General features: G+C 37.0%; 2 protein-coding genes and 1 long non-coding RNA gene across 5 annotated transcripts in view; all 3 read right to left on the bottom strand.

Moving 5' to 3' along the window:
- Positions 1-13220, bottom strand: part of LOC105386744 (solute carrier family 22 member 3) — a 32005-nt gene extending 18785 nt beyond the window's left edge. Inside the window, exon 1 of one of the 2 annotated variants that reach the window (XM_011557368.3) lies at positions 12820-13220. In XM_011557368.3, coding sequence (XP_011555670.3) covers positions 12820-12822 — 3 coding nt within the window. In that variant the 5' untranslated portion in view covers positions 12823-13220. Of the gene's footprint in view, positions 1-3669; positions 3826-12819 lie in introns of those variants that run through there. The other variant, XM_048625785.1, reaches the window with a different exon arrangement.
- Positions 13221-13822: 602 nt separating this feature from the next.
- On the bottom strand, positions 13823-15029 carry LOC125489633. The gene is made up of 2 exons (XR_007267110.1): positions 14428-15029; positions 13823-13935 (listed from the first exon to the last, which is right to left on the bottom strand). It is a non-coding gene; the product is annotated as an uncharacterized LOC125489633 (long non-coding RNA).
- A 22-nt stretch (positions 15030-15051) lies between these two features.
- Positions 15052-18839, bottom strand: LOC105386743 (solute carrier family 22 member 3). Of its 2 annotated transcripts, none has more exons than XM_038107870.2 (9): positions 18554-18839; positions 18120-18306; positions 17627-17756; positions 17013-17141; positions 16567-16759; positions 16139-16244; positions 15829-16061; positions 15639-15718; positions 15052-15350 (listed from the first exon to the last, which is right to left on the bottom strand). In XM_038107870.2, exons 1-9 carry the CDS (start codon positions 18724-18726, stop codon positions 15091-15093), a joined length of 1491 nt encoding a protein of 496 aa, XP_037963798.2. In that variant the 5' UTR covers positions 18727-18839; the 3' UTR covers positions 15052-15090. The 2 variants fall into 2 exon arrangements, with proteins under 2 accessions (XP_037963798.2, XP_048481984.1); XM_048626027.1 differs by having other exon boundaries at positions 18546-18686.
- Positions 18840-24801: the final 5962 nt, after the last annotated feature.

Here is a 24801-nt window from a genome sequence, read left to right as displayed (position 1 = left end):
GTTATTTTCATGTCAAGGAGTCATTTACCTAATTACGATTTCACTCAACAGCAGGTGAACTGAAAAAATAAGTTCTAGTTCTATCATCACTTTAGATCGCAAACATTGTAACTCCACTTTTCTCGGCGAAAAGTACTCTTTGGTGTCAATAGAAACGTTTTTTGAATTCACATGTTTTCCTCTTTATTCGAAAAAAAAAACTGTATTCCGCATTTTACCATTTGTTTTCCTCTAAACCCCAAACCGTGATTTTTAAACAAGAAAACTTAGTAATTATACCCTTTATTCTCATATACAACGTGCGATGTAGGCGAACGTGAACGAAAACTATGCAATAAGCCTTTGTTTTTATTACTACTTTAGTAAATTACAATAACATACTCAACAATGTTAATTTTTTTTTGCAATGTTATGTTGTTAAATTAAGATCTAATATTTTATTAACATGAAGTTACTTTCAACTTTTTTTTGCATCTATGCGTCGAATCACAGCATGACGGCTGCTGCAGCTTCCTGCTGTCCTGTCCTCCAACCAATCCCACCAGTACTGCAGGTTGCGTCGAATACGAGCCATTCTCTTCGACTTGACAAGACAGGTGCTCCCGGAAGGATCATAGATCGCACGGAACCCGTACCGTATAGAGGCAACGGACTCCTTTGCAACAGCCCCCCAGATTCGGAAGTAGCCCATGCACTGCATGGCGAGCACAGCTGCAGCAATTTTTTCGTACTGAATCATTGGGATGTCATCCCCGAAGGAGGCTCTCAGCCTACCTCAAGACCTGTGTGACATTAGAAAAATGCACTGTGCTAACGCCGTTTGCGAGCTTGATTTGCAGGACCGCGTTGTATGCCAAGTTCCACAGCAGAGGGGTCCAAGACCTACCGCTGTGGAACTCCGCAACTGAACTTCTTCAGTGAAAACAAACCCTCTCTTTTCGCATCCTTAATGTACTTGTTAGACACGTATGACCTCTGTCAATTTTCTGCAGATAAGAAGACAAGTGATGGTATACAAGAGCCGCCCTAAAGGTTCGCCCTCTAGGGGATAGAGTTGAACGCGGTTACTATTTTTAAGCAAACAGCCAGCGCAACAACTCGCCCGTGGTTCTTATCCTGCTCCGACAGTGAACGAACGCAAAGTATTGTACCCACTATTCGAATCCGCATTTCGGATGCCAAACTGACTGTCCGAAAGGTCGAAACCGTACCACCACAGAGGTATGACTCGTTCGAAGAGCTTATCAGGCTCTTACAGCAATCAGATGTGTCGGTACACTGAAAGATAATCTACAGGCCTGCTTTATTTATTTAGGAGCACTAATGGCCTCCTTTCAGTCATTGAGTCACTGGCACTCAGGCTGCGGTTGAACAGGAAGATAGACTGTCTAAGTCTAAACAAATCATTTTTAGGCTAGTTAAAAAAAACTTTAGGTGGGTAGTATGCCAACTAGAACTACAAATAAAACAGTATTTTTGTCTCCTCTAAAATTTGGTCACGAGGAGTTACGATGATTACGATCTAAGGTGACGCTGACGATATTTTATACAAGGTATTGAAAAAAGGGTATAAAGCTTAGCCAAAAGTGGATTTAGGTGCCATTCTGATCCACTTTTCTTCTACAATTTTGAAAATTCACGTAACAAAACCTTTTACATAGAAACTTATTCGATCACGTGACTTTTTACTATAGAGACCGAATTTATTTTTCGAGAATTTCTAAAACTTGGAGAACAAAAGTTGTTCAGAATAACCCCTGAGTCAAACCCTTTCGGCACAGTATACCCTTTTTGCAACATCCTGTATAGGTAATATCAGGTTTATAAAAGACCTGGGCCTGTAGAGTGAGACTCGGCATGGGGAGTCATAATTTATAGATCTTTTAGGTTGCAGTGGCGAATGGGCACTGGTAGCCCTGCCCTTTTCTATAACTATAACTATAGGTAATTTTATGGCAATTTAAAAATGGTATAACATTTATCTATTTGAAAAAATCATTAAAAATATACATTACCTATCACCCTAATTTAAAAAAAAAATTCAGCCCTTACTTTAAACTTATAACACCCCTCTATTTCCTTCAGGGGTTAAAAAACCTGTGTATTTAATATTTTCTTATGAGTTTTTTTTTAAAAACTAGGCTCTTACATGGTTGTACATAATATTATGCGGTATTTTATTCCACTTGTAACGCATAAAATTCATAGCTACAGTAAACATTTCATTTTTTTCATGGCGAGATACAGTCGCACTTAACCGCTTTTTTGCAAAGCTTGTTAAATAGATTTTAAAAATTATGTAAATTTTAGATCTTCAATTTTTAAAAATACTTACTTATTTTTAACAACCTGTAGTGTACAGACTACCACATCTTAAAATATATATATTTTTAATTAACTACGGTTTTTGGTTTCAAATAAAACAAATTATGAACTTACTTTTCAACACCCTGTATATGGTGTAGCTTACCTACCATACACAACCGTTAAAATAAAATAAATTACCCCTCAGAATATAAACAGGCTCGCGCTTTGGCATACTGCATTGACCGTATAGTTCTTATTCGAAGAATCTAATAAGTGTCATTATGTGCAATGTTTACCTTTATCTATGCATCTGTAACTCTATAGTAAAAAATGTAAACAAATCGAAAAGGCGAAATGTTTTCTAAGAATTTTCGGCTTTTCTGCATCTAAAATGATTAGAAAATTAACTTTCCATAGCAAATGCATATGTATTATAATACTTGTAGTCATAATTTGTTGATTTAATCAGTTTTTGTGAAATATTTGATAAAAAATAAAATGGCGTGGGTATCGCTCCTAACAGGCCGCCACCAGGGCGACGACTGAAGAAATCTGAAATCTGTCACGGTGTCATCATTTTTAAACCGGAATTTATTAGTTTTTTGCAAAAAAAGTTGACTTCTGGTCCATTAAATCCAACTCTTTAAGGTAACTTTGTTAAGAATTTAATTACCTACACATACATATAAGATTCCATGAAAATGGGCCCTCTGATTTCGAGGGTTTTTTCATAATAAGTCAAAAAATGGCAAAAGACATGGTGTGTTTGCAATTTTTTTTAACATACTTATTATAATCCTGCACCAATTTATAAGCAACTAACATGTTCAGTATACCCTCTGCTACAAAATATATTTTTATCAATGTGATAGAAGCCACCGTTTTTCCAATCTAATCAAGTATATCAAGCCGACTTTAGCATTTTAGCTTTAGGGATCCCCTTAAACGTAATACACAGGCTAATAGTTATTCATTCAATTTCAATGTGATAATGTAAAGATGGCCCTTTTTTCCAGTGTATGTCGAGTAAGCTCGATGTAGTTGTAAGTAAACGGGGATCTCTACACGTAACGATAAATTCCATTATCAGCCAATCAATCACCACAGTAGACCTTTTTCAGTACGTAACACATTACTACCTGCTAGTACTTACACATTACTACCTACTTACTCGCTGCATAGTATTCAGTACTACTATATACACTTAATAAAATTACTGATTCACTGCATAAGTAGTACACAGTACACACAAAATAATATCGATTGAGTCTAAAGGGATCCTTTCAGGCACCTGGATTCATATTTTGAAACAGGAGTTTACATTTATAAATAGCTTAAAAAAACAAGCATGTATCAACTGACCTCGAACTTCTGTGTAACACTGACACCGTTTTCAGCCATGGTGTGTACACAATAATCATAACACTGTGTTAAATTACACTCAATATTGATTTAATCTGAGCTAACCCGTCTAGTCTGCTAAGAGGGAACATGTGAAGTGGTGATAAGCGTGCAAACGCCCACATATTTACGTCAGAATACTGATAAAAAAGAGAAGAAAAAAATTGTGACTGTCGTAAATCATTCAATCATGCTTCCTCTCGTGTTCTCGGTATCGGACCGATTTTTTTGCATCTACAATCTATCTGGGCTCTGACAATCGCACTATCATTCCGGCGATCGCGGTTTTATAATTTAAGGGTTCGTGTTCACTATGTTTTTTTACGCAATCGTAGCATTCGCAATGGGACCTCACTTGTGTGAGCTTTAGGTACCAGTAGTAGGTACGTAACTACGTACCCATCAATTATGAACTCTACAATGATCAAAGCACTTATTATACATATTATTATAATGTTTAAATTAAATTACCATCGCTGACTACATTATTTATAATATCTGTGAATAAGCTGCGGCTGTTATTAGTTCGTTAGAATATTTCTCAAATGTATTTTATTTGCTTGGTTGAAGAGGTAGATATGTTGTATTTGTAATATAATTTATAATTAATATAATTTCAGTGTCAATAAAATTTCCTGTTGAAAATCACTTAACAAATCATTATAGGCCGATGCGTGGCCATAATTCTAACCTTGTCAAATATCTAGATAAGTATGTACAATGCATAATATGTGTTTTCTGAATTTTTCAATATGTATGTATGTAAAAAAATATTCTTAATAACACATAATTATAAAAAATACTTGCATAAATAACCGCAAATTGTCATTATTATCCGGATATTCCCATAATAAATCAATAATTACCTACAGACCTAGTAGGTATTTATATTAATATTTACATATGTAAGTTGAGTAGGTACATTATAGGTATACATAATCTATAGAATATGAAAAACTCGTAATAATGTTTTGTTCATTTATATTAAGGAGTTATACTTATAAACATTTAGTGCCAATTTCTCCATTGTCGGTTAGAGCATAACCAGGGAATAGTGGTTGACATTTGACACATCTGTCATGAATTTTACATGGAAATGACGTTTAATTTATAAATCAATCCCTGTCGGTTAGATAACCGACTATGGAGAAATTGGCACTTAAGATTACAATATCGTTATACATAAGCTGAAAAAACATTTAAGTACTTAAGTAGATTTTCAGTTTTTATTAAATAATTTCCATCCCATATATGTATTTCGTTTTGAATTTCAGGTACCTACCTTTTATAAGACGAACATTACAACATGTTTTATAGTAAATGAGTAAGTACATGAACTGAAATAGCGCATATGTAGACATTGAGTTCAGGGTTATGTAAACCAGTGTTTTTCAACCTGTGGGTCGCGACCCCCTGGGGGGTCGCGAAGCTTCTGTAGGGGGGTCGCCAGAGGTCGAAAAAACTGGGTACTCTAGCGAAAAAGAACCATAAAGATAATTAATTTAATTAGTATTTCCTCATACGATAGATCAGCCATCATAAGCATTTTAGTCCATCCTTGCGAGCATGGGTTTTATAGCAAACTTCTACTAAATCTGGCCAAAATCTGTAGTTTTCCCGAGAAATCGTTTGTTGATACCTACATACAGAAGATGAATACAATTAGCTCGAGTCTACTCTTACTTCATCTTGCCTCCCACCGTAAATTATTAAATTAGAGAAGGTTTTTTGATTGATTCAGGTCATGTTTGCTTCCAATGAGTGCAGAAAATAATAAGAAATAATATTAACCTTATTAAAATATAATGGTTTTCAAAATTACGTCTAAATAAACAACTCTTTTCAGATTTTTCAAAGTGAATCCAGAGGCTGTTAATAATACCTAACAGAATTGAAAGAATGTTGCAAAAAGTGTATTTTTTTCGGCGAGTTTTGAAATTCTGATTTCATTTTCGGGCTTAGATATACCATGATGCACATGTAGGTTTGAGCTTAGTACTTATACCTTTTTTGCAACATCCTGTATTTAACATACATAACTAATAAGATACTTTGAATATTTAGGACCTTTTAAATAGTACCTAGCTAATAAAACAAAACCCAATTTATTTTTGTCCCCTTTATACACTCACGAGCAATGAAAAGGTTCCACTCACAAAATGCCAACATCAAACTCCCACATTTTTAAACATTTAATTAAAAATTTGAACAAAATATTACCGATATTAGTTGGTCATATCCTTTTATGCTTTGTTAAATGTACCTACTCAATATTGCAGCAAGCGTCATTAAGCTAGCTTTTTTCGTTTAGGAGTAATTTAGTGATTTTCTCAGTGGAACCTTTTCATTGCCCGTGAGTGTACATACCTACGTGTTAAAAAAACCGAGGGGTCAAGGGGGTCGCGAAATATTTTTTAATACCAGGGGGGTCGCGTCATGAAAAAGGTTGAAAAACACTGATGTAAACTATTTAAGTTCTTACCTACTTTAATTTTAGCAGTTGTACCTAGTAAGGTTAGGATGCTTGTACCTTCATGTGACACGCGATGTGACTTATCATTTTTAAATCATCCTATTGTAAGCAATGTGTTGGCCTGTTTGTCATGCCCTAGGTCTGACTTGGTACAGTTTTTTGATCCGTAGTTAAATCTATGCAGCTGACTTGCTGCCGTGACTTGACTAATGGTTAAAGTTCAACCAGGGATCAAAAACCATTCTTTCTGATTTTATTGCTTAAGACCATCATCATATTGATGCGACAATCCAAATGGAATATGTGTCCATGTCCAATCTGACAAATTAATAAAATCAAATCGTAAATAACAATACCAACCTATTATGTAAAGGTAATGCACAACATTGGACTATTCCTACTGAATTCTGAAATACAATACAATACATTGCTAGGTCTCTATTCAATTTTGATGGTCATTGCCGCTCATTGCCCATTGGTCTATCCGATTCAGTGACAAAATACAGGATGTGACAATTACACGGGCTATGAGCAGAAACGTCAATTCACTATAATCTAATTTTAAATAGTGATTGGATAATTAATTAAGTACTTAACTAAAACAACCCAGTTAGTTGTAAGTACCTAGCATCTCGAAAATCCGGTCATAAGTGTATGGAATGTAAACACAATTAATTGTAACTAAGCTTTACGGTACGGTCATGTGCAGAGAAACCTGACCCCCCTCTCATAGTAACAATGCTTCTGAGAGGGGTCAGATTTATCTGCCTTATACTGTAAATTACGAATCTCCGTAGTATTGTGACTGGAAGCGTCCGTAGTCGAGCGGGCCTCAGTGATCGTAACTGATCGCTGAGGTTAAGCAACAACTGACACGGTCAGCCTTTGGATGGGTGACCAATTTCAAGTGGTGCTTTTCTGGACGCTTCCGTGCTTCGGACGGCACGTTAAGCCGTGGGTCCCGGTTGCTGCTTCGACAGCAGTCGTTAAGCCTAGTCAGAGGCCTTCGGGCGGCTTGAAAACATCTGACAGTCGGGTTGCCCACTTACCCGACAACTCTCTCAGCACAAGCTTGCTTGTGTTGGGGTCCACCAACCCGCACTTGGCCAGCGTGGTGGACTAGGCCTAAACCCTTCCTTCATTGGAAGGAGACCCGTGCCCCAGCAGTGGGGACGTAATGGGTCGTGATGATGAGGGTGCTCAAGTTTTGCTGCCTCTTATTGTACCTACTTCGGTATTATGTATGATCCAAAAGTTCAATCTAGCCTCTTCAGCGTACTATCGGACATTTCCATCATCTTGCAGAGTAAGTACTTACCTTAATCAGTGTTTATCAGAGTCAGTACCAAGTGAATAGATACAACACTATAAAATAACATACCTACCTACATAGGTACTAGATCCGTTTTGTCAACTTTTGTCCACTTGACCAAGATAACTAAGTAATTGTATGATGGATGTGAGAGGCGATATAAACTACATAAATACAGATACTTCATAAACCTAAAGAATGTATATTATTATTAACTGCATTAATTAAAATATATAAATATAAGTAAGTACCTATAAGTATATAAATGAGCATTTTTCACAAATACTGTTTTGTCCTAATACTTTAGTTATACTTACTTAATTATAAAAAGTTCTTATGCACAGAGCTTTTAAAGCTTCTCCATATCGAATTGTCTTCAACTGCGATTCTTCTCTAGCTCGGCACTTCGATATATAATAAGTTTTATAATAAAAACTATATTTTAAGACCCGCACCTACATCAACTACTATAAGTACCTACATAAATAAAATGTAGGTATGCCCGAGACTCCCGAGAGATCATTATCGCATCAAACATAACTCGGTGCATTTAATTCCCCGCTTCACTTGTCCTGCTGCTACATGCTCCGAGCAATGATTTCAAAAGGAAGGATAGGCCCTTCAGAACATTTTACTCAAACCTTCTTCATACAAGCAAAATAACCGTTATCTGTCATAATTTGTTTGAACTATGTCAGTGCCTAGCAACTATCTTGACGACGTAACCTTGTACGTGCGTTAATAATTTACTATCCCGGACATTGTTTTATTATTTGCAGGCGCCATATCAATAATTTAAGACAAATCCAACAACTAAAATTAAAACTGTTTTGGGCTGTAGACGTGTAGAGCGTCCCGTACAAATGGACTAAAAATCACGCTCCAAAAAGTAAGTGTGTGCAACAAGAAAATGTTCTCGGAGGATAGTCAACAAAAAATGACGTCCGCACAAGGTTACAGCGCGCGGCCATTGTAGACTTTGGTAGTAAAATAATTATCACTTTATAATGTGTTTATTACTTAATTTAATGGTAATTACCGATGATACGATATTCGATGTTTCTTTTTGACCTTCGTATAATGGTTTTTGCAGCCTTTCACAACACAACTACATATTTATCACAAGATTCACAAGACCATCTCTCGGCCACAGACAACTGTCGACTGAGGAGCGTTGGCCCTAAAATTACGATTTTAGGGCCAACGCGCGGGTGCCATTTTTTTGTGTGGGAGGCCCTGTCCTTACGCTAGTAATATATATATATATGTCAATGGCTCCGAGATTTTCGGCTTGATGAGCTAATATAAAGAAACTACTTTATTTCTCATTCAAATGCAAAATAACACCTTTCAGTTACTGTAATTATAAGATACTTACACCAACATAACATCTAATTCAAGGTTTTTAAAGTAATGCACGTACAACATATTGCGAAAAGTCATAAAATATGAAGCTAAATAGAGTTCATAATTTACTTAGGTACATAAAATACATACATAAAATATGTAGGTTCTTATAAATACGTATTTATACTTTTTAATACCCTACCAGAATCCATTATTACTTGTACTGTCATAAAGTAGGTATCTCATACATGTAAACCTGTATCTATACTGTTAAGATTACTCACTCAACCTAAAAATTCACTTTTCCACCCTAGGTTTTCCACCTTTTCATTACTATAGGATGTCTGGTAGCATATTTATAGAAACACTGTTGAAAATTTCTTACAGATTGCATGTTATTATAATTTTAACCATCTTTGTTGGTTTGTCACACTTCTTTTACGTCGCAATTAGCCGGTATCGAAGTACACCACTAATTATTATCTTCATGAATCTAAATCATAAACATAAATAAACTGTGCAAGTACTCACTCACTGCAAGAGAATTAACTGTCATCAATTAATGTGGGAATGCTGTTACTGCTATGTTAAGTGGGGGCTGACAAACAATCTAGAAGTTTATGTCCATTACACCGGAGCCATGTGTCTGTTTTCATTATAATACATATCGATAACGTAGATTTACAATACAATACAAAACAATTTATTCGCACACAGAAAAATGAAAAAAATAAAACAGCAGATTTAATCCTCTGCAGGCTGTATAAAGCTTATACTTAACACACGAGAAAAGTTAATGTTTTCATTTTTATCACTTGCATACATTTTCTATGAAGTTTTCATCATAGTTATCTTTACAGATGCCACTTTGTTTGTAAACAAAATGTCGTTTAGAAAAATATAGTAAAATAATTAAAAAAAACTTTGTAAGGGTAAGACAGGTATAACTGTAAAACCATTTAAAAAACTATGTATAAGTTGAATGATTTTCGGGGCTACGTAACACGTGTTTACGTACGTGTAAACAGTTGTATGTGTGAGTGTAAAGTATTGGTTTAATGATGATGATTATTTAAAGATTCAAATTAATTTTTATTAAATTAGTTTATTCAATTAAAAAAAATACTTCTAGGTTTGGAAATGAGATGAGAACGAGAAGCTTTAGTTGAGGACGTCTGCTGTGGCTGATGCTGTAGTATAGGTTTGATAGTTTGTCGAAAATTATCAAGAAACTTTTGACAGATAATATACAGTATGTATGCAGTAGGTCTAGTACAGGTTTGATAGATTGACGATAACTATAAAAGTTCTCGAATACAAAGTGGCGCCTCTAATGGAAACTATCATGAAACTTTTGACAGATAATGTATGCAGGTGACAGAAGAAAACCAAAACTTTTTTCGTTTACGTAAATTGGAAAACCCGTACTAGAGGCCCAGATGACAGAAGAAAACCTAAACTTTTATGGTTTTTGTTAATTTTAAATCCCGTACTAGAAGCTCTGAGGTGGCATTTATTCGTCATCCAAGTGCCAGCTATGGCACTGGCAGACCATTCATTGCTGTGCAAACTGTTTCTTCTCGGAGCTCGATGCTAAATCATCAATGGACTTAGCGAATTCTGTATCGGTTATGAAGCTGATTGGCCAGAATACCACACTACTAGCTACTACATAGTAATACTGGTGGCCGTGCCAAGGCAACGAGAACAATAACAGCGGTTATCATCGATTTTCTTGTACAGAGTTCATTGCATTGACTAGAATTTCTATACTTACTAGATGTCTACTTATGCAGTCGTGCCTAACTAGAACTATAATATGTATATTATTGAATTAAGTTTTAAATTAAGTTTTCGTACGTTTTTCAACCCAAAAAAAAATTCTCAAACGTTTGGAGCGTTTTCTCTCGTGGCGGATGGCGGCGGCTTGGGCGTCAAGGGTCAGGGTGTCTGCTGCATTGACGGTCGCGTACTGTTGCTAAAATATCTTAGGTATAGGTACTACTGTACAATATAATAGATAAATACTAAACGAATAATGAACCCATTCAATTTTTATTTTCGATGGTTTACAGCGTTTTTAGGGTCCCGGGCCTCAAAGGGAAAAAAAACCCTATAGCCCGCCCGTGCGTGTGTCTGTCTGTCCGACTCGCACATTACCGTGTTTTTTCTTACACATGTGCATCTGTTATATTTATATCATGCATTTAAATTGCTAATCGCCAACAGCAACGTTGAACACATGTGCTGAATACCAACGACAAGCACGGGACATTTGTAAAATAACCAAAACGGATAATATGGAAATGACAAGAATCGTGTGCCTTCTATGATCTCTTGATTACTTACCAGGAAAATGGTGCCTGTAAAACTCGTTTAAACCTTATCCGAAGCATGGAACTAACTTAAAAAAAAATTAGTACTTGCTTAGGTATTTTTGTGACGTCACATAGAATTCATCGCAAAATTAGGTATTTCTTACGTTTCAGTGATTTTTAAAGTCATTTTTTTTAATCAAGTACATTTTATTTTCATTTATTAGGGAGTATGGTTAAGGTAAGCCTTTAGTTTTGAATCCTAGAAGTTAGTTTCTTTTAATATTCTGTTAATACGTACTTATGTAGTACGGTTTTTAGCTACGAAGTCTGGGTGGGCGCCAGAAATAACTATTCAACACGCAGTCATTTTTTTGTAAAAATAATCTCGTAGAGAGAGGTTCACTGACATATTCCTACCTAAATTTGACTTATCAACCCACTAAGTTTCATTTTAAGTTTGGTGTATATTATATATTTTATTATTCAGAGACGGGTCATGTTTCCTTTCCCTAGGCCTTTTTATCCAAAATATCAGTACCTACTTATATTATTATACTTTTTTCTATTTAGGAAAACGTAGATATCCTTCATGTTTTATTATTTCAATTTAATGCATGAAACAAAATTAATTGAATTTAACTCATCACCTGTTTTCCTCAGTACCTGTACGTACATTTTCGCGGGCATTGATGTCTGGCATGAATACGCTGACGTAATCCTTTTCATTTTCAGCGTAAGTAGCGTAACACAGAATTCGTAAAGCAAGAAAAAACTAAAAATATTTTGTGACAAAAAGTCAGCAAGCAAAGTATGGTTTATTTGCAAAGTTAAAGTTTAACTAATAATAAAAATATTTAAAGTAGTCAAACTGCTAGTTCATATGTTTTTTAAATAGTTATGGACAGAAAGAATATCCGAACCGCGGTCCGTGCCCGTAGGCCTCCATTTATAAGTTTTACAACCCATGCCACGCAGCTTACTTGTTCAGGCCTGATACTTTTATCTCGTCTTTTAAGGACGGAAAATGTAGCGAGAGGAGTGGAGGGGGACCTCCAGCCCGCTGGACCGACGACTCGAAACAGGTGCCTGATGGTGGCTGTGGATGAGGAAGGCCGAGGACAGAGTGTTGTAGAGGTCCTTGGCACATGCCTAGTCCTAGCATTAGATACACATGACTAAGGGTTGATGATGATGATCACGTTTTAATGTGTAGGTTTTGTATGAATATTCGAACGTACTGAACAGACGACATTTATTATTTTCATAATTAAATATTGAGTTGGCTTCAAGTATAATATATGTATACTTAAGTAACTAACTTACTGTACTTACCTATAAAATACAGCTGCCGCAATATTATACAATGGCGATTCTTAAGTACATAAATTTTAAAAGCAGCAATGCTGATCTTTGAACTCAATTTCTACTGTAGATAAATCATGTTTTTTATTTCTAATATTTTATTAAGTATCACCAGGCAGACAAGACATGCAGGCCTGCAAAATCTCATACAACACATATTTTAAATCTACCTGGGTGCCTATTTATTATAAGTAAAAAATAAATTGAAGGGCGCGTAACGCCGGCACCTAGCACGCGAATTAATAATCAAGCATGGTCATAAATAAAGCTACTAAATATTTTAACTATGTTTAACTTACCATCAAAGTTTTTGACGAATCGGTGAATTTCAATTATTATTCCACTATGATGTACCTATGTCACACTATTTTAAATTCTACGCGCGATGCCCTATTCCCTTTCGATGGTCTGTTGTTTGTTTGTGCTTAAAATACGAACACGCGATTTCCAGTTTTAAATTTAGAACAGACGTGCTGGCACCACCGGTTTCTGCCAGCGCGGAATGTAAACTACTCATCCACATGTGAGTTATTGCAAAATACCACACACACAAGGCGATGCAAACTTTAATTCAAGCCAATAAAAGCACAATTTCTCTCGGTAGCGGCACTGCATACTGTCTTTTTTGTTGTTTATGGAACTTGAACCCTGACGTAATGCATTTGTATTTTTGAACAGTCAGCTTGAAAGAAAGTTAGGCGAGCCACTGTGTTTGTACAAGTACGCAGTGCGGTAAACCGGCTAATACTCACCAATCACGTAACAGCGCAGCTTTACATCGACCAATCAAGGAGCTGTATTGTAGAAACAAAGCTGAAGTTTGACAGTACCGAGGTAGTTGGGGTCTTGAGAAAGTTCAGGGTGAAAGTTTTTAAGTTGCGTGCCATTTGCGTGCATTGGATTTTGACTGGGTTGGTGGATCCTGTTGAGACTCCTTGTGAATTTGTTAATGAGATTTATTAAAAAAAATAGGTCTTAGGTACTCTTAGATGAAAAGATAAATATATGACTTACTTATACTTACTGAAATAGGCACATATTGTAGTACGGCTTAGCAGGGGAAAAAACGTAAATTTGAATTTATTTAAGTAAGCGCATTTGAAACTCGATTTCTCCACGTAAAAATTGGAACCAATAATTGTTAAATAGTTTAAAAATATTAACTAGTATAATTCAATAGGGGTGACTCTGGGTACGCAACTAGGTACGCATGTCTATTCTTTGTGGGGGAGTAATCAGTATATTTTTTTTTTAATATTAAATTGTTTAGATAAAGTTAACCGGGAATAATTATAGCCAAGATAGCAGAGGAGATATTTTTAATGTTTAATAAATAAAGTATTAGTTAGAACCTAGTATCAGTCTTATATCCGTTTTCATTTGAGTTTGTGTCGTCATCTCTCTTTTTAGAACACCTGAAAAGAAAATTGGTGTAAGTAAGTACACTTTGTAAAAAGAATAGATATACTTAACTAATTTTGAAATTCTTTTTTTTATTTTCGGGCTTAGATATAGGTACTTACCTAGCATACTGCTTCCGGCTTACTATAATACTTTTGTCTCCCCGGTATTTAGTCAAAATATTATCATATGGGGGATTCATTACGTCCTTACTCTAGTAGTAGTAGTAGTTTAGGCCTAGTCCACCACGCGGGTCCAGTGCGAGTGCGGGTTGGTGGACCCCAACACAAGCAAGCTTGTGCTGAGTGAGTTGTTGGGTGCTCGTCGTGCTGCCCGAAGGCCTACAAACTAGCCTTCACCACTCAGAAAACAACCAATTGAAATCGGTCACTCATCCAATGAGAGATGAGTCACCGTGCCATGCGTTGCTTAACTTCAATGATCACTTTCATGATCACTGTATCTAGCTCAGCTACAAACGTTTTATTAAACGGAACAGTGTGTACCCGATTCTCCTCCTGGTGTTGGCCAGGTTCTCCCCGTCGGTGATGGTCTGCGGGATGGCTCTGCCGTTGGTCTCCGGCAGCAGCAGAGCGACCAGCCCTCCGAGCACCCCCAGCACCGCCGCTATTATCAGCGGTAAGGATTCCCATAGCCTCTCCTGGGATTTGAAAAAAGAACTAGTTAGTAGTGTTACTGTCAGTTTTACAGTTGAGAACGCCAAGATAAGTAGAGTTTGAGTATGGAATGCAGCGCTGTGATTGGCTGAACTATCATTGAGAAGGTGGAAGGAAGCACGAAATTCAGACTCTATTCTATATTATCATTATCAGCTAACAATAGTCAGTGCTGAGAAAAATGTAAGTGCGTATCATTAGTTTATTTTTGTAAGATTTCATAGTGAAGTTGCCACCTTGATAGATCAATGTTATATATCTGATATGATAAGATATTAGTCGATAGCAGTAACCATGGCTGATATCGGACAGATGCTCATAATCACGATAAGATAAAGTTTTGTTTTGTACCTTTCTACCAAATTCTAAATTTTTATGTGTAAGTATACAGAGATTACCTACACGGAATCGATTGTGTATCTTTTTTACCATATATATATATTGTATATACTGGGTTTATGATGGAGGTAAAACTCACAGGGAACAACAAGGTCAGTGCTCAAGTGGACGATAGACATCGGTGGACCGCACAGCAGTGCACATTAATTTGCTAATGTTGATGACGAGGATACTCACAGAGTAAACGATGAAGGGTGACAACATAACAGTAAAGTACGCGCTGACGTGCACGGAGGAGGCTCCCGTCGCGCGCACGGTGGTGGGCAGCAACTCCGGCGTCCACTGGATGATCACGTTGTATGCCATGTTGTTGAAGAAACGAGCCGCTATGGCCAACGCAACTGAGGGGACGCCTGGAAAATGGGTAGCGTTTTAGTCAACTTTTGGGGACCAGTAAATAGTAAATGTGACACTTACGTTATTGGAGGCACTGAATAAATCAACTTATATCTCTCTCTCCCACTATAAATCATATAGATATGATGTAATGTAATTACGGATGGATGATGAAGAAATATAAAATAACCGCTCTTTAGCACATCGAAAGCATTTTCATTCAACTATTTTAACGGAGTTTGTAATTATTACATGGGGGCAGAGATAATCTTCAATTTTATAAAAAATTAAAACAGACAACATACCTCGAGGGACGAAAGCAGCAGTTAAAGACAGGACTGCACCTACTACAAGTGGTGAACATACTAACAGGCGTCGGCCAAATCTGAAAATATGAATTCATCGTAAGTGCAAAGTACTTAATAAATGATAAGTTAAAATAACTGCATGTTATAAATAAGTAATTGGATGAACGATAGAACAAAGCTTAGGTACCTGTCAAGCAGTAATATCACGACTAAGGTGGCTGGAATTTCCGTGGCAGATGCCAGAGCAAATGTGATGAAGAAGTCTCCCCCGAGGGTCTCAGACAAACGGATGAGGATGTCAAAGATCACGGCTATTGCCATAAACGTGCTCATCAGCAATAGCAACATTGTTCTCAAAGACGGGATCTTGAAGAGGATCTTAATACTGTCTCCCGATTCTTGAGCTGCCGTGGCCACTGTCTAACAAAACAAATATAACTTTTAAAGTTATTAGAAAATTTATACAGTTAAATGAATTAAGTGCCTGCGATACTTACAACAAACTCATCTAATGCATCCTTGGGAATTTTGGTTTTGTTAACTTTCTCAAATCTGTGTAACATTTTTACAGCTTTTTCAACTTTTCCTCGCGACACGTACCATCTGAAATCAACAGTGGAACTAAATATCGATGCTATAACTTTATGATGAAAATAAACGCAATTATCAAATCGTTCATAACTACACTCACGGGCAAAGAAACAGTTCCACTTACAAAATGCAGACACGAAATAGCCTCAATTTTTTTAAACATTTAGTCGGAATTGTATAAAATGTTTACGTTTTTAGCTGCTTATATTCTGATTCACCATTGAATGTACTTAGATATTTTTTTTTCCGTATACGAGTAATTTGTTGATTTCTGAATGGAACTTTTTCATAGCCCGGGAGTGTACTAACTTTTTATTAATTTTATTAATCATACCTGGTACTTTCAGGAATAGTGAACGGTGCTAAGAGAACCAACAGCGATGGAATAGACATCACTATGGAAAGTGTTCTCCAATTGGAGATCCACAGAGCCATGAACGGCAGCAGAACACATCCGCCTCCGAAGAACATCGCGATGGACAGATTCGCAACCCATGTCCGGTGAGTAGTTCCCACGTATTCCATTACTGAAAACCATGTTTAATTGTTTATGTTGGACCTGGTGAAACAAGTAAGCATATGTATAGATCACAATTATCTTATATTACCTATGATCGTGATAGTACATAGGTAGGTACTTATTATAAGTTATCGCAGTAAGAAATCTGATTTTGTTTTTTGCGGGTGGGCAAATCTCCCAAGCTACCTAGTTGATTAGACAAGCGATTTAGCAACTGCTAAACATAATAACTCATTGTTTACGTACACAACTATACTTACTAATAATATACAACATGATGAAGCAAGTATCGATGGACATGCCGACCAAAAACCGGCAAATCACGAAATCCCAGAATCCATCTGTGAAGGTTGTTCCTAGAGATCCGAAGAAACCCAGGGTGTTAGCGCCTACAAAGAGAGAAGTTTGTTAACGATTTCTGTACTTATTACTTACAAGGAATATGGGGAAGTAGGGTTTTTCGAGCTCATTGTAGCTACTGTGTTGTCTTATGTACTTTTAGATGGGGCTGAGATATAATTCAGTAAGTCACACACACACACACACACACACACGCACTCACGCCTTGTACTAATGTACTCCCTTGCGGGGTAGGCAGAGGTGCATTGCTGCACCCACTTTTCGCCAGAGTGTTATGTTAGTCCCAATGTAATAGGGGGCGGGCCTATTGCCATTTTACGGGCACATCCAAGACCTGAGAACAAATATTCGTGTTTAAACAAATATCTGCCCCAGCCGGGAATCGAACCCGGGACCTTCGGCTCAGTAGTCAGGGTCACTAACCACTACGCCATTCGGTCGTCAATTCAGTAAGTATAACTAGGTAAGTACTATTATTAGGTAAGTACATGAATTGATACTGACACGTACTTACATATGAGGGCAGGTAGTCTTCCGAACTTGTCAGCAATGCGGCCCATGATCATGCCACCCACGATTGTTCCAATAAAACTGATTGTTTGACTCCATGGCACTCGGTTCGCTTTGTCGCACACCCATTCACGCTGTAAAACGATAAACAGGTAAGAGGTTAAGAAAATCTACAAGCTGAAATGGCAGTAGTATCGCCATATCTGCGGTAGAAAAGACGACCGTCGCGTTGGAGTACCTAAAAGGATCCTAAGACAGGATACGACAACACCTAAGCATAGCGGGGGACCCCCTCCAGCCAGCTAGGCCAAGTACTGGATGAGGAAGGCCAAGAATGGAGTGTTATGGCGATTCTTGGGAGAGGCATCCAGAAGACGATTGTAAGTTTTAAGCGCCTACCACAACTACTACCTACCTACTTCAACGCTCATGACAAGTTTGCGAATAACTTGTCATGAGCGTTGAAGACAACAAGAATAGTACAGTCGCCCACATACCTCACTAACAATAGTCGGATACGGGATGTCATCGAGCTGGAACTCCCAGCCGTGCCGACACTTGACGGTCGGAGTGCCGGGGTCCGGCGGGGTCAGGGTAGCGAGCACCTGGCCCCAGTCCGCGTCGTACATGAGACACGTGTCGTAGCCCTCCCCGGTCGTGGCTCGAGGTATCGAGAGATTCCGTCTGTCGGTGTTATTTTTTCATTATTAGTAAGTAATCTGCTCTTAGATTCAACTACGTACGATCATGTATTTTTGGAGACCAATGCTAGTAACTACATTTTGAAAGGCAAGCCCTAAGATGTTGGCTAAGCCAAGACTTTGCTTCTAAAAAAAATCCTTTACTGGTCTAAAGAGGAGAAAAATGCTGACTAAAATCGTTATCTGTGTAACCACCAGCCGTAAAATATTACCATTACCAACCTACTTACCGCAACTCCATATCCAGACTCTCCAGCTCAGGCACCCGGCACCAGTGCTGCTGCGGGGTGGCGGTGAGGAACATCTGCCCGAAGTACCCGAAGGCCCACGCGAAGCCGAACGGTAGCATCATCACAAACAGCAGTCTCTGGTAGCGGCCCATCTCCCCCACATACGTCAGCATACCCTCCAACGCCGCTGACGCATCTTTGGCTACGGCTGCTGTAACTGTTGACACTTCTATCTTTGCCGGTCCTGGAGGGTTCTGGAAGTGAGGTGTGATGTGAGTTAACCTTGAGTTAACCTCCTGACCCCGAGAGGTATAAATGTATTCACTGTTATTAAATTTTTTAAAAATTAAAAAAATTACTACTGAACTGTTTTGTCACTTTGTCAAAGAACAAATTGTTTAAGGGATAGATACTTTATAAAACTTTAAGGAATAAAAGGGATACTCTATAAAACTTTTAATATAGGTATTTAAGACTTTTTCCTTTTTTTTGACTTTCGTCCTGCAAACTACGGGGAACTGACGCTTGTACCTCGGGACATTGATTTTATTTAAAAAACCGGCTAAATACACACATTAATTTTCTACCCTAGGCATAGTATTTTACTCGCTTGGCAAAACTAGTGAGTCTTGTGATCATACCGGCATCGAGTGTGTGGTGAAGACAATATGAAGTTTTTTGGAGTCAAAATTTGCTTTTTTATAGTTTTTTGAGCTGCTTTATCTCATTGAGGAATGCTCAAAATAGAGACATGGATGTCACATATATATTTTCAGTTATTTAATTTTATCTCACGGTAATTATTTGAAAGATTCCTAACATAAAAATAAAGATATTGAAATTTTTGTTAAATATTGCTTTTTTGTACCTTGGGACACGATAATGTTTGTACCTTGGGATACTGTATCCTATGGTTTTGTACTATGGAGACTGTTAACTTCTAAATAACGCCATAAATCTCTGTTCTTATTAGTGGCAGAGTAAAACTGGAAAGAAGAGAGTTGCAGTAAGTCTGGATCGTTTGAAATAAGCAGTAGATAAAGTAAAAGAAGGAGAAAATATTCCTATAAAGTGAATGTTTCAATTTGTAACATAAGATTCATACATAATCGCAAACTATTATTGCGTTAAAAACTAATGATAATTTGATGTTAATGTAGTTATAAAATAACTACGATTACAAGACTTTTTGTACCAATAATATAATAGATCAATTTGTCCCAAAGTACACTTAAAAGTGTCCCAAGGTACAAACGTGTAACGTACCTTGGGCCAAAAAAAGCATTTTTACTTAAATCTTAATTAAAAAAAATCTGGCCACACCAAAGCTCCAGCACAAATACTAGTGATAATAGATTATATATATCCTACCGAATAAAGTAAATTTCACATTAATATCTTAGTTGTACGCTGCGATATCTTCATTCAAACTTGGGGTAGTCGAAAGTGTCCCTAGGTACGTTACGTTACCCTATATTTTTTAAGTTGTTGTGAGAGATTTAGATTTAGATAGTGGTATGGAAACTTATCTAATTATGAACACCTTAGTATATGTACCTAATTATTACCTACTTCGGTATATTGTATAACCTAGGTATTGTATAAGTATCTTATTATTATAATTTATTATACCTACACAGCTGGCGATTTTGTAGGAACTGTAATAAATTAAACTACACGGCTAGTATGTGCGATTTTGTAGGAACTGGGTATAATAAATTAAACTTACTGCGTGAAGCATAATGTTACTATCAAGAGTCATTTTTGTTAACACCACTAATGTTTATCAGAATTTCACAATACACTCCACTGCCACACCAACCAAAAGCCAAACGCGCAATTGCCTAACTAAACACTAATTACAACTACTTACCTACCTATCTACCGGCAGGTATTTACATTGATTTTTCAGGAAAGAATCTAATAAAGCGATTACATATCTCCAATAAGCATTAAAATGATTATCTGCCAGAAATATCCGCGTTTAGGTACTTATATCTACTGATAATTTTATTATGATAGTAATTAGTAACAGATATTTAAATGGGTTGTGATGATGATGAACAGATATTTAAAAGTAAAAACCCATTGATTGATCGTTTCGAATTCAACCAACTAAGTATAATTATAATAGATAATCAGATAAGTCTGATATTCCTTACACGGAACGGAACGGAAGCCAAATGATTCATCCGTGTCATGTGCTTCTTCGTGGCGCATCAAAGTGTTTGTCATCGTGGTGAAAGGATTATCTTCGCATGTAATATCCCATTCCACGGGAAAAGATATCTGATACAAACAAAAACTAAAACCCAAGGGTTCTATCAGATGTGATTTCCCGTAGAATAGGATATAGGTGCCCCATACTTTATAGAGCGCAACACAAGCAACTCACATTTTGTACATCATGTCCGAACAATATTCGACCAATATGCCAAAGGAAACAAGTATGTGGGCCACCATTTTGGCCCTCTCTGAGGAACTTGCCACAGCCCAGCCAGCGACAATATCTGAGGGCAATAATGCCAGGCCCTGTAGCACGGGGCGCTATTAAGACGTGACAAAATAAGTGCACCGTCGCTCTCGCTCTTGAGGCTGCGCGATGTGAGTAAGCGCGATGCAAAACTTTTGTCACGTCTTAAATGCGCAGCGTGCTAGCCGAAAGTGGATAAAGCAACTAGACTGGTTCTGCATCTGTTCTGTAGGTATCTGTAGTTGGTTAAGTAATAAAGTACCTATGCATGGTATTGTGGTAGGCACGTTTGATTTAGTGCTGTAACCACCAACTTGGCGAGCGAGGGTAGATCGGCCCCACCACCACATAAATAGGACACTCGGTAGAGTCGGTAGCATAGACTTAGTATATACTAGCGTATAGACGAACTGACAGCTTGATAAAACGTGACCAATTTTGATTTTTCAGTGTGTGCATTAGCTAGTGATGTACCTTTCTTTACTTTGGAGGACCATCGATAAGTTATTGAAGTTCGATGTTCGACCCTTGGAGAGAGTTGATCCATAGACTGTTGTTGTCCAGATTATAATTTTGACATAGTGAAAAAAAATGCATAAATAAAAATAAAAACACTTTTTTCATCGCTCCTTATTTTATTGACTTTTAAACAGAACAATCTTAGATATATCATCTGTCTGACCCATATTACTGGCTCTGCCTCGGATGGCCGTGTTTGAGATGTTACCACATATTTATTTATTTAACTGGTTCATTACAGTTTCGTTTCCTAAATTATTAAGTTTACATTCATTATTAAGTCGAATTGCTGCAAATGGTAGAGTTCTTCATTGGATTCCAACCAACGCGTCCAACTAATTTCAACCACTTTCGTCTTATTATAGTATCTATATGTAGAGGGAATCTGTTGGACAAATTATAGAAAATAATTAGTTTATGTATTTGTTAAAAGATGTACCTTGCCCTGACAAAATGGTTCAGATACGAGACGGTAAACGCAAGCTAGCATTTATTTTCATAGGTAACATTCAAGATAAAATATCGATAATGATATCGATTAATTTGAGTCAATCCCTAGCGTACATGTAAAATAAATTGATGAAAAATATATCCACTAAAATCATGGAAATTATTAACAAATGGACTTCCACATACACAAAATATGAAAGTAAACAACAGCATTGGCATTATTTTATATTTAATAGAAGATAAAAGACAAATTTTAACCAAAAATAAACGCGTCGTGGCAGCGGTGACTATTTTGGTATTTACCTGTGAAATCAGTGGCGGATTTACAAATTTGCCGCCCGTAGGCCATTCAATTTTTGCCGCCCCTACTGACTTCTGAAATTCAATTTGTTAGTTTAATCCCGTTATTAGTATGATTGTGAACTTAATGAGGTGGATATTTCTATGTCTATCTGTCACCAACTTCAAATGTTTCATCAAATCTTATTTAAGGTTCCGTACCTCAAAAGGAAAAAAGAAACCCTTATAGGTATCACGTTGTTGTCCGGCTGTCTTTTTCTCAGAAACGGGTAAAAATATCAAAGCTGACATTTCGCAAAGATATACAAGGTGGGCCAAAAGTAATCACCCTATTGGAAATTGCTCTCATTTGTACAAATGGCCGCCAATTTCAAATTTGTTTTGATATTGGTGGACTAGACAAATGCAGAATACAAGTTGACAAGCCATGGAAGCCACACTTCCCAAGAACGCCAAATATTTTTGTATATTCAGTTTTCGGGTCGCCTTTTTTTCGTTTTATATGTCATTTTTCCCCGCAATATCGCCCGATTTAACCGTTTCAGACAGTTTTTGTGGGTGTTTTTTCAAGACCCGTGTTAATGTGAATAAGCCCGTGTCTCTGGGGCTTAGGAGGCAAGTCGCCCACAAAATATTTAGTCCGCGGGCGAGTTTACACTTTTTAATTGAAGTTGTAGGTAACTGGCCTGAAGGTTTCACAAAAGAGGGCCAGTATACACGAAGACAATTATTAGTGGTAAATTGGTCCGAAGTGTCCGAACTGAAAAAGTTTTAATTTTTTATTACCCGACTGCCGAAGGAGGAGGGTAATGTTTTTCGATTGTATGTATGTACCTATGTTTGTCTGTTTCTTTGTTCCCTCCTGTAGCCTAAACGGCTTGATAGATTTTGATGTACCTATGAGGTATCGTTAGAAGCGTATTGATTGCGCGATGGTTATAGGCTATGTGACATTACATTAAAATGTACATAGCGCCCTCTAGAGGACATAAAGTGATGATCGAAAAAATAATATTTTTCCAACTATGCCGTGTGGGGTATCAAATGAAAGGGCTTGATTAGCACATTACAAAAATATGACACATTTACGATTACATAAATATCATAAAATAAAAACAACTAAAAAGTTACAAATAAAAAAAATATAATTATAAACAAACAAAAAACCCGACTGCACGCTAAAAAGATGAAAACAAGCCCCAATGTTAATGGAAAGTATCGCAGGCGGGGACCAGCAGAGGGTTCACCATTTAGCTCAATGTTACTTAGATAGGTACTTACATACATTGTGTGGCGGTCAAGTTGGTCCCCGCCTGCGATACTTTCCATTAACATTGGGGCTTGTTTTCATCTTTTTAGCGTGCAGTCGGGTTTTTTGTTTGTTTATAATTATATTTTTTTTATTTGTAACTTTTTAGTTGTTTTTATTTTATGATATTTATGTAATCGTAAATGTGTCATATTTTTGTAATGTGCTAATCAAGCCCTTTCATTTGATACCCCACACGGCATAGTTGGAAAAATATTATTTTTTCGATCATCACTTTATGTCCTCTAGAGGGCGCTATGTACATTTTAATGTAATGTCACATAGCCTATAACCATCGCGCAATCAATACGCTTCTAACGATACCTCATAGGTACATCAAAATCTATCAAGCCGTTTAGGCTACAGGAGGGAACAAAGAAACAGACAAACATAGGTACATACATACAATCGAAAAACATTACCCTCCTCCTTCGGCAGTCGGGTAATAAAAAATTAAAACTTTTTCAGTTCGGACACTTCGGACCAATTTACCACTAATAATTGTCTTCGTGTATACTGGCCCTCTTTTGTGAAACCTTCAGGCCAGTTACCTACAACTTCAATTAAAAAGTGTAAACTCGCCCGCGGACTAAATATTTTGTGGGCGACTTGCCTCCTAAGCCGTCTCTGGAAGCCCTTGAGGACAACATTCGACACGAGTGCGAGAATCTCTCGCCCGAAGGTCTCGCTGAATTGATGAGAAATGCCATAAAAGGAGCCCGTAGGGCAATCAATTGTGACGGCGCCCATTTGGCTAATATCATCTTCTAGACTTTACAAATAAAATTTTAAATGTTTAAATAAACAAAAAGAATCGAAGTTTTTCATTTAGAAAAAAAATTGAGCCATCAAGATAGGATGACTTCTTTTGATCCACCTTGTACAAATGTACGGCATCGACAAACTGGTAAAATAAATTAATGAAAAAAAAAATGTTACCTTCCATACATGTAAAATGGGGATGATTTTTTTCGTTGGTGTAAGGTATTGTACAGGTCTTTCAAAAATATCAAAGGTCTTCTCAAACCATTTTTTTATTCAGTGACTGGTTTGCGAAATATTAAGCTTCAAATTGCGAATTCTTGGTAGACTCAAGTGACTGTTTGGTCCAAAAATATCACTGATGTACTTAGTAGTTACATATGACAAAATTGCACATTATCCACATATAACTACCATTACAGCCGTTTCCAGTTT

Source organism: Plutella xylostella, chromosome 15, assembly GCF_932276165.1.
Source record: "Plutella xylostella chromosome 15, ilPluXylo3.1, whole genome shotgun sequence".
NCBI lineage: Eukaryota > Metazoa > Arthropoda > Insecta > Lepidoptera > Plutellidae > Plutella > Plutella xylostella.
The sequence above is the reverse complement of the archived record's forward strand: the minus strand, read 5'-3'. Positions and strand labels throughout refer to the sequence as shown.

Bases quoted from the DNA above. Each gene is read 5' to 3' on its own strand.
- LOC105386743 (XM_038107870.2), bottom strand. From the start codon at position 18,726: ATGCTGACGTATGTGGGGGAGATGGGCCGCTACCAGAGACTGCTGTTT. The intron at 18,307-18,553 runs GTAAGTAGGTTG...TAACACCGACAG, and splicing joins AGTCTGGATATGGAGTTGCG to ACGGAATCTCTCGATACCTC. The intron at 17,142-17,626 runs GTAAGTACGTGT...CTCTCTTTGTAG, and splicing joins AAGACTACCTGCCCTCATAT to GCGCTAACACCCTGGGTTTC.